Source organism: Centruroides vittatus, unplaced genomic scaffold (assembly GCF_030686945.1).
Source record: "Centruroides vittatus isolate TY-2023 unplaced genomic scaffold, ASM3068694v2 scaffold_1172, whole genome shotgun sequence".
Classification (NCBI taxonomy): domain Eukaryota; kingdom Metazoa; phylum Arthropoda; class Arachnida; order Scorpiones; family Buthidae; genus Centruroides; species Centruroides vittatus.
The window spans coordinates 1,041,171-1,055,340 of NW_027122672.1; the positions used below are offsets into that span (position 1 = coordinate 1,041,171).

Genomic DNA, 14,170 nt, shown 5'->3' on the forward strand with positions numbered 1-14,170 from the left:
AATCTACAATCCACAATCCATTGCCACTAACACTGCTAATTTTATTAATTTTTTTTCTCTCATATATCTATCAATATGCGCCTATTTTTAATTATTTTTTTAAAACGGAAATATGCTACTCACAAATTTATTTGTACTTTTACTTCGTTTTCCTGTTTTTTCCCGCTTGACTTCTTGATTCTACTTCTGTTTTAGAACGTTCCTTTCTCTAATTTGACGATTTCACTACATTTTTAGTAGACGTTTCCTTTTTTTCCTTTTTTTTAAATATTCCAAGGAATACCTAAAAAAAAAAAAAAAAAGGAAACGTCTACTAAAAATGTAGTGAATAGGCCCAGTGTTACTCGGGCAAAAATAACGACAGCGAAGATTAAGATTATTGCATTATAGCCAATCTCATCTTTTTTCACAGAATGCAATAATTAGGTTTCCCCGTTTCCAGACTAATTAGAGAATTTTTAGATGGGTCTGAAAATATGTTCGATTTCCCGCAAAAACGCATCTGCGCCTGTAAATATTGCACGTCGCTTTTTCTTAACACTTCCATTGTTAACCCTTCGGGGACGGTGACCTCGTTTCACACTCCCCTTTCCAGCGCTGACCTTCCGCGAGTCAAGACAGTGTAATCTTTGTGTATTCTTTATTGTATAACCAGTTACGCGAGTCTAACTAGTTTTTACTAATCTCTCCGACAGTCTCTAAAGTAGTCTAACAGATACAACAGTTCTTGATACAGTGTAAACAGAGAGGCCTTAAAACTGAAAACAAAAGTCACAGTCGCTAAGTTTCTAAGTTCGAAAAATGAATCGCCGCGCCTGCGAATGACTCGCTTTGATTTAGAGAAAATTGATGCAGATACATCGAATGTCCATATATATATATATATATTACTATATTACAAACTTATTTCATTAGTAAAAGTGCATAGTTGCAAAATAATTCGGTTTTATTGTTTGGGCTACAAACAGTTCAAATCTGCTACTGTTGGAGCACAACCACGCTACTTTTTAACCTTCAGATCTGGCAACTATGTTCTCGAGCGCTGCGTAAAAAAACGCGCCCAAACTGTGCTATTGGTTTCCTTACTACACTTAAAATCACTCAATCTATGTTGAATTTTATTCTTTATAAATATTCATACTATTATAATTGATTTTATAAGGCAAAAAATTTAATGGGACTATTAATATTTTGACTTTTCATTACCAAATTTATTATAACAAATATTTGACATTTTTATTTTTTTAGCTTCTAAAACAAGATGGCGCCGACGTAAACAAAAATGGCGACCCAGTGGCAGCAAGTGTTGGCATTAGATGCCCGATATAACGCCTATCGAGCACCCAATAACCCTAATTTCAGTAAGAATTTCGATTTATTTCTATAACAGTAAATTATTAATTACCTTACATCTTTGCATGTAGAAGTTTGTGATAAAGTATGACGTTTCGATGGTAAAATTGCAGTTATGAATGAGGGGTTGGGCCCCCCATCCAAATTTTAGACCCTCCCTGGTTCCTTTGACGTTTTTACTTTTGTGGGGCATGGTCTACAGCTGTGATAAGGTCCGTTCAGAGCTGTTTTGGAGTGTATTATTTACCATGAATTGAATTTCTGAAAATAAAAATGGTTTCAAGTTTTACAAACATTGAAAATCCTTCCTATAGTAACGAAAAGAGAGTAATGTGATTTATGGTTATAAATATACGCTAATTGGTATATATGATTAAATATTTGTTTTATCTATGTTATTCATTTACATAATGCATATATTTTGGTAGAAGTTACTTTTAGGTAATATGTATACATTTTATATATTAAAGTGACCAACTTTTTTACAATCAAAAGGAGGACACAAATAAATTGAAGGAAAAAATATTGTAAATAAAAGAAACATTTTATTCATTGCAACAATAATACACTATAATAATCTCTACTGCATGCATATGTGCCGTGTTGTGTTTCGGTAAGAAGTAAACAAAGCTACTTGCATGCAGTGCACTCTCTTAAGGTAGTGTTGCCACCTTTACAAAATTGCTGACCCAGACGGTAGATCAGGTTTGTTCGAACAGAAGTTCCTGACACATGCTCAATGTCATTTTACAATGTGAAGAATAACGTGCATGCTGGTTCTAAATCAGTTACAGTTAAGGACTAGGGACTTGCATAGGAGTAACATACAAGCAAAAAAAAAAAAAGGTCAAGAGGCAGGTTTTGCGTCACACGTCAGCATAAACAGAGTAACATGGCGGAATGGCAGATGAGTTTCAGTGAGTGTGAGGTCTTTCATTGTTCAAATGGTGTAAATTTATAACAATATTTGCAAGAACTTTGTTTCATCATAATTTCACAGTTTCTACGAAATTCCTGGACAAAATTAATAGTTCACCTGGACAGTGAGTCAATTCCCGGACTGTCCAGATGAAAACCAGACGGGTGGTAACACTATCTCAAGGTCTCCTGTGCAGAGCACATGTGTTTCATAATCGCATCTTGCTGCACTATACCAAGCCTTGATGAACTGTTATGTCAAATACAAACACATCACATCACATTACATGCAACAGATTGGCTCGACATCAATCGAATATGGAGATTTACAGATTAGTCTTCAAATATCAAAAAGGTGGACATGTAGAAGGACACTTTTCGAGGGAGGACAGAACTTACAAAAGAAGGACTGTCCTCCCTAAAGGAGGACAATTGGTCACCTTATATATATACATATATAAATACAGAGGTTACTCTAGAAAATTAAAAAAATTGCCAACCATTTAACCAGTTTTAAATTATCACCATCAATTTTACTTACTAATTAATGAAGGTGCTGGTAGCCTTATCAATTTTGAGTTCGGAAAGCAAAAGTAACATGTTAAGCTCTCACTTATGGCCGGATGACCGAGCGGTCAAGGCGTCAGCCTACTGCTCTGGGGGACCTGGATTCAAATCTGAACGGGTCGAAAAATCCCCAGGAATTTTTCGGGGAGTGGTCTGTCTGGATACGTTGGGCCTTGTCCCTCACCACCAGGCCGCCCCATAATGAGCTAGCTAAAAGAAGCCCTCTTAGTGCCCAATGGGTGGAAAGAGTTAAAAAAAAACCTGTCACTTAGAAATAGGAATCACTTTTGAATAATTTTTTAATGAATAATTCTGGATAACACATCTGATCACAATGCTTAAACTGTATTTTACAGGTTCTGTCATATTAAAACTTTTTGCTTTAGCTGAAGCATGCATTATAATTTAATTTCACCCCAAATCTGGTAATAAGCAGACAGTGTTAATTTTATTAAAGTGGCAATAAAAACCTTGATTATTATTGCCACTTTAATAAAAATATTGCCAAATGTTGATTTTGGTACTATGTAGCATGATCCACACACATATATATATATATATATACACTCCTGCCTATATATCATACAAATCATTTACATATAACTAGTTTAAGTAGTCATTATCAAAAAGTAACTTCTACTATATATTTCATGCACTTTTGTGTTTCTGTGGATTTTATTTAATATATTCTTTATATATAGAGAAAAGAATACAGCATCAGTGTGTTTGATGACTGTCATTTGCAGAGATGCACTGCAGATGCTGTATTTTGTTACAGGAAAATAGTTTTTGCAGGAAATGGTTATTTCCTCTGTTATGTGAAAAAATCCGTTTTTCTAGACAGGTTTATCTCAATATATTCTGAACGAGTGAAATGTTTGAATTTTTATCAAAACATATAAGATTTTATTATGTTGGGTTATTGTGAAAAAATTCAAGAAATTTTATTGTTATTTTCACACAAATACAGGAAAAATATTGATTAAAATTTAAAGTACAATCATTTTTATTGTAACATTTAAAATATATATATATATTTAAAGTAAAATAGAACTATATTTATTATAGAGTTCTATTTTACTTTAAATATTTTATTAGTTGTAAAATTTTTGTAATTATCTATTTCTCCTTCAGAAAATGTATTTACAAGTGAATTCACATGTTAAAACTTGGAAAAACTCAGAATTTTTTTTATAATTTATTATTTGCAATACTACTTATGTTTATGTTTAATATAGGCCTATTATCTAACTAGTTGATTTTAATTTAATCAACAAATAATGCTAATGAGTAGATTTTAAATGGTAAGAAACAAATTCATTGCCATTTATAAATGTGCTGGTGATTACAAAGCAGCCTAAGTCATTTTTTATTTGGAGATATTTTTTGATCATAAAAAAAGAAAATACAGTTATATTTACTCTTGCAAAATAGATTTTTTTTAAAATGTAATTGTAAAATTTTATGAATAATTTGTGAAATAAATTCAATGTTTTCCCATTTTTCCCATGAGCCAGTGGTTATAAAGTAGCCTACTTTATAACCACTAGCTCATTAATAACAAATCTATCCGGAGATCTGTACAAGAAAAAGGGTTTGATCTTGGCAGCAATCCATATCATTTCCTACAGTTATGTATAATTTTATGTGTAGCCTAATAAAAAATTTAATAGTTGCATAATATTTAATTTTTAATATAATATAATGTGTACAAATAATTTTAAAAAGTCTTCTATTTCTTGTACAAACAAAGTAGTACAAATTTAAGTTTTATTAAAATCGTTGGCAGTGGCATAATAATATGTATTTTACTGTACTCTTAGAACCTATAACTGGTGTGATATAAAAACAAAAGATGCAGATCACCACAAACATTTTCGAACTGCTGGGAGTTTTTCTTCAGGTGTGAGACTGAATTACTGATGGGACAGAGCAAACCGTTAAAGGAAATTCGAGAAACAATTATAAGGTGTTTCCTTTTACAGATTTCCTTTAACAGTTTGCTCTGTCCCATCAGTAATTCAGTCTCGCACCTGAAGAACTCCCAGCAGTTTGAAAACATTTGTGGTGATCTGCATCCTTTGTTTTTATATCACACAGTTATAGGTTCTAAGAGTGCAGTATTTTACACATCCTGGTGTTCTGCAGTGTAGTGAAATATGTATTTTTTAAAAGAAACTTATTCTATGTAGTATTTATTCTAATATATTGATTTTAATGTCGGAGAAAGCACTAGGATTTGAATCTTGCCTTAATCATGTTGTTTAAATAGTAGGGTAATATACACCTAATTTTTATAGTAACTTGGAAGTGTTGACAATGTGCCAAAAATAAGAACAATTTAACATGTACTTATTTATTTATTTAACAATTAATACAGATAATGTCCAGTGGACAAGAAAGAACTGCTTCCAATAACAGACCTGTAAGTAAAAGCAGAAAACAACAACAATGAACATGCAATGCTTGAAAAAACAGTAGAGACATATATAAAACAGTAAAATAATGTAGTGTTCTAGAAAATTTTCACATCATCTAGATATATAGTGCATGCAGAGTATGCATTATACGTATTGAGACAATCTATGAGAGACGAGATATTTTTTAATGCATAATACCAAGAAAACAAATGGAGAGTGCATAAAATGAGAATTAGATATAAAATTTTAAATAATTTTTTGTGATTAAAATTTAAATTTTTGCAGCAAATAGAATATAACTTCTTTATATTTGCATGATTCAGTGTTATAGGAAGAATTACAATATTATATTAATCAATTGTCTTTACAGGATTTTTAATATTTGTTACATGAATAATGTTCTCAAGTCCAAAAGTCCTTATTTTTAACTTAGTCATCTTATACAATTGAAAAATATAAAACTTTTTAATGGAAATAAAATCTAGAAAAGAATTTAGTAAAATATTTGAAATATTTTCAAAGCTTTATATTTATGTAATTATTTGTTTTTACACAGTAGGTAAAGAACTGGTTTAAATTCCATTTTAAATAATAATTGTTTTTTAAAGCCAACATTTCGTTATAATAAGTCTAATAACAAATTAGAAATAAATCAAATTTTAAATTAAAAATTAATTTAATTCTAATTATTAAATTTACTAAGAGATGGTGACTTAATTGCTTACCTCTAATCAACATTAGACAGTATTATATTTTTGCGGAAAGATAATGTTGTTATAATTAAAAAATAAATATTTTACATGAAAAAATGATACTTGCAATCACCTTTTTAAATCAATGAGCATTTACTTATCATATCATCACAATGCCAGGCTGCAATTTTAATAATAATTTTAATTTATCTAATTTAAAATATATGCTCTCCACCTTAAATCAGTATTGTAGTTTCTTGCCCCTATAGTCATACTTTTCCTTTAACAATTGAGTCGTGCTGGTCATCTATTAACTGCTTTCAGGGAAGAGGTTTTGAATTGAAATAATGCGACTTCCAGTTTGCATCGGAAGTTTGGGTACAGTTAATCGGGCCTCCTTCCTCTAAGGTTTCCATATCTGGTCTCAGATTTCATCTAGCTAACTTCATTCTCGAGATTAAGGAAAGACAGCCGGACAGCTGACAGTGGGAATTTATAGGTCAACAATTTTTTCAAATTGCAGCCAAATAACAAGTTTATTCTTCACTCACAAACTTTTTCAGTAATTTCATCGGTTTTATTCAAACTTAATCTTAAAGTTTTTGAATTTAACTGAAATACACTTCAGTTGAATGTAGAATTCCTGGATACAATTCAAACTATAGAATGTTACATGTACTATTTAAAGATTAAAATTTATTGGAATGAAGTTACATAATTTTTGATGTGGTAATAACAAAAACAATAATACAAATAAATACATAAACGTGGTATCTATTAGTATATTATTTTTTCATCCTGGTACTGTTACTTCATTAACTACTCTAGTCTTACTTGGTTGGGGACCTCATATAGTAATCTCTATACCTGAGAGATACTATCAGAGTCCTTGTAGTTGATGGACCGTTCTTTAAGAGTCAATTTATAAATCCCAGAATAAACATATTGCTGATTTAAAAAGGTGGTTTTGAGTATTTTATGTTCTTTAAGTCAGTTTGTGAATATGACAAAAAGATGATTAAATATTCATTTTTAATAAATATTATATAAAATATTCTTAAAAATTTTTATTTTACTCTTTCCATTCTCAAGGTAGTAAGAGGGTTGTTTTAATTACACTTGTTACAGGTTAAGCCATGCATATGACAGTGACTGGATGGTAAGGGGTGGGTTCCAATGTATCCAGGATAGATTTTTTCTGAAAAATTCCTAAGTATTTAATAATAAAATTTTTTATTATAAAAATCATTTAAAGTATTTTTGAAATTATATACTTCAATTTATGTATTATCGTCATAAAATACTGTATGGTTTATTTATTAAGCTGGTTTATTTATTAATTTCTTGTTCGTATTTTATTTTAGATAGCTTACTAAAAATATTCCTTTATAAATAATCTTATCATTGAAAGATATCTAAGCAGTTATCCTATTTGTGGAGACATATATAGAATGCTCTATATAAAGATTTAGGGCAGAAACATAAGTTTTTGAATTTAAAATAGGGCAAATATTTGTCTTTGGGGGAAAAAAATGGTAATTAAAGATAAGTGTGATTATAATTTATTTTATTTATTTTACAATACAAAAGTAATGTGTAGAACCATGAGATTATTGCTCTCTTCCCCCCCCCCGTAAAATACACGACTTTTCATTAAAATTGTGTTACTGGATTTTAAAGGTTTTTGATTGTATGTGATTCATTTCAGTAATTCAGTATGAAGCTAGTTTTAATCTTTCTAAAAGCATATAATAAAAAAAAAACACAAAAAAATAAATAATGTGATTGGTTGTACGGTGATCATGGTGACCAGGATATCAGACCATCACATTTAATCTCTTTGTCAGGAAATATGACATCGAGTAAGTCTCAAACATTTAACCACCAATATAGTAATGCATCATCTGGTTGTAAAATTACTCAGATTGTTCAAGTGAGGTGCTACAAAAAAGGTCCAGGTATACACTAACTCTTATTGTTTACTATGGAAAAAAGAAGGAAAAGGAAGGTGGGGAAAAAAAACAAAAGAAATTAAATATTCCTTTATTTTTCAGTGCAAACCAAACACTTTTAATTTAACAGATTTTGGCAAAATAAAATTTTATAAGGAATGACTTCATGCCCACCTTGTATATTAAAATTTAAACAAAAGCTGTTTTATATTCTGATTTGAAAACATTAAATCTATCAATTCAAAATTAAACTTCTTAAAAATAAAACTAAATGTTTTTTTAATTAAATTATGGAATTGATTTAGTTTGAAATTTTCAAATATCTTGTAATTAAACAATATTAATAATCATTTAAGTTTTTAACATTTATTTTCTTTATTTTATAAAATATCTCAGAAACCTTTGATATCCCATATGTTAGTTAAAATTATTAATTACATTATATTATCAATAAAGAAGGTGAAACATTGCTTTTAAACTTTCAGGATTTACCATGAATTGACACTCATATAGGATAATAAAAAATATTACCCACTCATGCATGTACCGTACATTAGAAAGAGGAAATCTGAAAACATTTAATTTTGAACTTTGACTTAATAGCAGGACAAGGATTCTCTTCCCTGACATTTTTAATAGACTTTCCTCTTCCCCTCCAACATCATAACTTTCATTGTTTTTTAGTTTTAAGCATGCAACATCTAACTCAATAAAATGCACACCATACATAATTTGCCAGGACTTGGTGGAAAATTTTGTATGGTATGCATTATATTATGTTATCTATTCCAGTTTTAATTTTGGACTTCAACAAGCAATATTTAATTTGATTAAGCACTGTTTTGGATTTTACATTTCTATCATCAAATCTTATACATTTCGTGCTTTGTTCTGACAATTTGATGATGATAACTGTTTGCATTTAAAAAGTTTTGAACCAAACTAATCTGTAGCTTAAGTTCAAACTGTTGAGATATAACAGAATTTATCTATATATATAATCGAGACGAGTTGATGATAATAATAATAATAATAATCGAGGCATAATAATAATAATAATCGAGGCATAATAATAATAATAATACCAGTTACTCATAGATTCAGTCATTCTACGGCAAGCACACAAACAACACAGAAACATACACATGGCTTATATAGACTACAGAAAAGCATTCGACAGTGTTCCACACAGTTGGCTGCTACATATTCTACATATGTACAAAATACATCCATCACTCATTGCATTCTTTCAAAACACTATGCAGCACTGGAGAACAACACTACATCTCAGGGTTCATAACACTTCCATACAAACAAACCAAATTTTTATTAGGCGAGGAATTTTTCAAGGAGATTCCTTGAGTCCTCTCTGGTTCTGCTTAGCCACATTATCCAACATGTTAAACAACACGCAATATGGTTACAATATCAGACATGAAAAAACAACACAGTTTACACTGTCACATCTCATGTACATGGATGACATAAAACTTTATGCATCCACACAAAAACAACTTTATCAACTCCTACAAATCACACACTCATACACCAAGGACATACAAATGGAATTTGGCCTAGATAAATGCAAAACAGTTCACATAGAAAAAGGAATCCTGAAGAAAGAAGATTTTGCACTTGGAAATGGAGACGTTATTGAATCCATGGAAGAGGGCGAGTTCTACAAGTATTTAGGATTCCAACAGGCCAAACTAACAGAACATGCACAAATAAAGCAAAGATTAATTAAAGAATACCAAAGTAGGTTAAATGCTATTCTCAGAACACAGTTAAATGTAAAACACACAGTTAGAGCAATAAACACATATGTCATCCCAGTCCTCACATATTCTTTTGGAGTTATACATTGGACTCACACAGATCTTGAGCAACTCCAAAGGAAAACAAGAACAACACTTACTAAGCATAAACAACATCATCCTAAATCTGCCACAGAAAGATTAACCCTTCCACGTAAAGATGGCGGACGTGGCCTGATTGACATAGTTAACCTTCACTACAAACAAATACAGTCACTGCGAGAGTTTTTCTACAAAAAACAAGAAACATCACAATTACATAAAGCAGTAACTCTAGCAGACTCGAATAACACACCATTAAACTTACACTCACATCATATGGACACAACACAACATATAAAAAGCATAGACACCATTAAGCAATCGTGGGCTCGAAAGGCACTCCATGGCAGGCATCCTTATGATCTGGCCCATGATTTTGTTGACAAAACTGCGTCAAACTGCTGGTTAGCTCGGGGATGCCTCTTTGGGGAGACGGAAGGATTCATGATTGCCATACAGGATCAGGTCATAAATACTAAAAACTACAGAAAACACATACTCAAAGATGCAACACTCACAAATGACACATGCAGAAAATGTCACATCATGCCAGAAACTATACAACACATCACCTCTGGTTGCAAGCTCTTGGCACAAACAGATTATTTACACAGACATAATCAAGTAACAAATATAATACACCAAGAGCTTGCAAGGAAACACAAATTAGTAGACATCCACGAACCATACTACAAATACATTTCACAGACAGTATTGGAAAACAACACGCACAAAATGTACTACGACAGAGCCATAATCACAGATAAAACAATTTACCACAACAGACCAGACATCACACTCATTGACAAACACAATAAAATCACATACATTATAGACATATCCATTCCAAACACTCACAATATACAAAACGCATGCACTGAAAAAATAAGCAAGTACACAGAACTCGCCCAGGAAATAAGGCATCTGTGGAGGATGGATAGGGTGCTTATTGTACCTGTTGTTCTCTCCTCTACAGGTGTCATACCACACACACTACACAAAAGCCTGGGCACATTAGAATTGAATAGAAACACATACATCACTCTACAGAAGGCCACTATATTGAATACATGTCATATTGTGAGAAAATTCCTGAATACAGACACACACACTGATACACTTCTTTAATTTCTGTTTTGGTTACTATGCCTTGACTTTGGTTCGGCATAGTACACAGCCACCGGTGTTAATTGAGTATATCTCACTTAACCCAACTTAATAATAATAATAATCAGCGCAGAGCCCAAACGGTTGAAAGTTGAAATTTGGTAAACAGGGTACATCACAAGAATGCACACTAAGAAGGGATTTTTCGAAATTTCTCCCCACGGGAGAGAGGGACAGGATTAAGTCTTAACATTTTTATCAACAATGGAAGTGTCAACAATGGAAATGTCAACAATGGAAGTGTTACGTAACAATGGGAGTGTTAAGAGAAAGTGACATGCAAGACGCAGATGCAGTTTTTTTCGTTTTTGCGGGAAATCGAAATATTTTTAGACCCCCTAAAATTTTTCTAATTAGTCTGGAAACAGGAGAACCCAATTCTTGCATTCTGTGAAAATGGGTAAGGTTGACTATAACGTAATAATCTTAATCTTCGCTATTGTTACTTTTGCCCGAGCAACGCCGGGCCTATCTGCTAGTATACTAATAATTTTTAAAACTAACAATATTGGAGATGTGCTGTACATGAAAATTATAATAAATAAGAAATAACATATATATATGAACATTATGTGCATATTAGTGAGTAAAATAAAATAAAGTATATAAAAACTAAAATAGCAATAAAAATAAGAACAAAGTGGTTAATACAAACTAACCTGTGAACCATATGCATTCTTTACTGTACAGTACATACATATAAAATCTATTAATTCAACAATTTGTTGTAATCTGACACCCACCAGTCCAATATATGCTGGATTACAAAGACTACTATACATATTATGCATAGCTGGTATGGTATACTTAAGCTCTAAAGATAAAAATAAACAAGGCTTGAAGAGAATCTCAACCAGAACGTTGTCAGGTTTGGACTCTTGACTGGAGGGAAGAAACGAGCTACACCCAGGAATCTAGCTTGATGCCACCTCTTTATTTGTTTGCTAACAGATCTTTAGCAAAGGTGATAGTCAGCTCTTGTGCAGTTCTAAATGGCGGATATCTTACATTTATATAAGGATGTCAGTGTCCTCCCATTGAGGAATAGCTTCCTTATTGGTAAAGAACTTTTTTGCTAGTGCTGTAGATAATTTTCCTCTTTTTTGATTGTGTTTATGTTCAGTCATTCTAGTCTTAAGGATGTGGTGCATATTGTCTGTGTAGTATTCTGTCTTATTATTTATTTTTTCTTGGGATATAATATATTCCACTGTTTTGCTCTGTTGGTATCTACTTTTTTTCATTTTTTGATCATGTCGTATACTTTAGGCAGTGTTATGGTTGCTATATCTTTTTTTTTCTTTTGCCTAAATATTTATGAAGGATTCAGGTGGCCAGTGATGGGAAAGTGATCAGTCTAGTGACCAGAAGGCAGTTTATACTCTGATAGGGATGTTGGAGTTTTGTTGTTTGTGTTAATATCTGCCATCTAACCTTACTTTAAAAGTTCTGTAGTAACTTGCAGTTAAACCGCCAGTACAAACTGGTGGTTTAACTGCAAGTCACTGCAATTACTGAAGTGGAAACTTCTCGAATTCTTTGCAAAAATTTAAGCCAAAAGAACAGGATATAATGACAATAAGACTGCCAACAATCTATGACACAATCAAAAATGAAAAACAACAGGTGTCATGCATGTCATTTTTTAAAAATTTCCAAGAATTTAGGGTCAATGTATACACACAAACAGAAGTAGCAGTTTTGATATGGACATTGGCTATTATTACATTGAAACTATTATTGGCATTGGTTATCCTAATGGCCCTAATAGGCCTATTAAAGATTGTCCTTGTGGTTGACTTTTGTTGTGAGGCTAATGTATTTAAACAAAATCTTGATTTTTATTGAAATAATGCCTATAATTATTAAAAGTGAAACAATTAATTGAAAATTGATTTATTTTAAATGTTTCATACTTATTAGTAATTCTACAATACAATAAGTGGTTCAAAATTAAAACAAGATTTCTTGAATTTTGAACCGATCTGCTGCCATATATTAATGAACTTAATAGATTATTTTATAAAAAATTTTAAGGCTTTGAATGTAAAGGAGACAAATCCTTTTGAATTGCTTTTGGAGCAATCTAGCAAGTACAGTAGAGCATCGATTATCCGACTCAATCGGGGACTGGGGTTGGTTGGATAACTGAAAAAACGGATAACCGAAAAGTACGAAAAAATACATTAGTATAGTATATCCCATGTAATTAGTATATTAGTATATTGCTATTAACCTCCTTCGCGTTGATTTTTCATCGATGTTAAGCCTAACAAAATTTTTTTTAAAATAATAATCATTGCTATTGTATCATTAAAAATTGTTTCTTCATTTTGCACAAAATAAATATACAGTAGTACTGTACTGTATATTGAAAAATACAGTATAAAACAAAAAAAAATATATTCGGGTTACATATTTTACGTAAAGTAGGCCTATACATTAGAAAAAGAAGTCCAAAATTTTCTTTTGCTTCACAGCTGACACTTGTTTTTTGCCGCTAAATCTCGCACACGAGATTTAAGAACAGCAATTGGATAGCGTCGTTAAATAAAATTAAGCCTCATTTAAATACTGGCTTCCCTTTCGTGGTCGAGCCAATGTTGCCAACTAAAACATGCAAAAATTTAACAAAAATAATATTGAAGTAGCCAAGACATAGCCAAATATTGTAGCGCCTCATCACTAGCGGACATTTAAATTTGCCGACTAGAACGCGGTCGGTTAACCGATGTGATGGTTGATTGAGAGTCAGATAATTGATGCTCTACTGTATTTGCATTGATTGGCAAGTTTGTTTTGCTTTTAGTAGGGCCTATAGTAATAAAAATACTGAATTCAAAAAATTGTACTAATATTTATTTTTAAAAGGGATAACATGAGGTAGAATCAGAAGGAACACCTTCTGGTTTGTTAAATGCATCAGCACAGGAATTTGGAATATTCTGTACAACAATAGCATCATCAATTTTGAATCATAGTGATTTACATGCCAATCTTTTCTTAGTTTCTGCCTTATTTTTAGGATCATTAATAACAGCTTCTTTATGATGAGTTATCTTCCACTTGGTTTTGAATTTGCAGCTGAAATTACTTACCCTGAATCAGAAGGAATTATTTACCTTGCATTTAAATGCATTAGCACTAGAATACTCTGCACAACAATAACATCATCAATTTTGAATCGTTGAAAAATAAATTGCATATAATTTCAATACTATTAATTTTATTATTATAAAATT

The 14,170-nt window shown here is 31.4% G+C and overlaps 1 protein-coding gene across 1 annotated transcript in view; it reads left to right on the top strand.

Moving 5' to 3' along the window:
- The first annotated feature begins 1,085 nt into the window (after positions 1–1,085).
- Positions 1,086–14,170, top strand: part of LOC136986776 (WD repeat-containing protein 13-like) — a 54,147-nt gene continuing 41,062 nt past the window's right edge. Inside the window, exons 1-2 of the mRNA XM_067284381.1 lie at positions 1,086–1,162; positions 1,249–1,361. Coding sequence (XP_067140482.1) covers positions 1,283–1,361 — 79 coding nt within the window. The 5' untranslated portion in view covers positions 1,086–1,162; positions 1,249–1,282. The remainder of the gene's footprint in view (positions 1,163–1,248; positions 1,362–14,170) is intronic.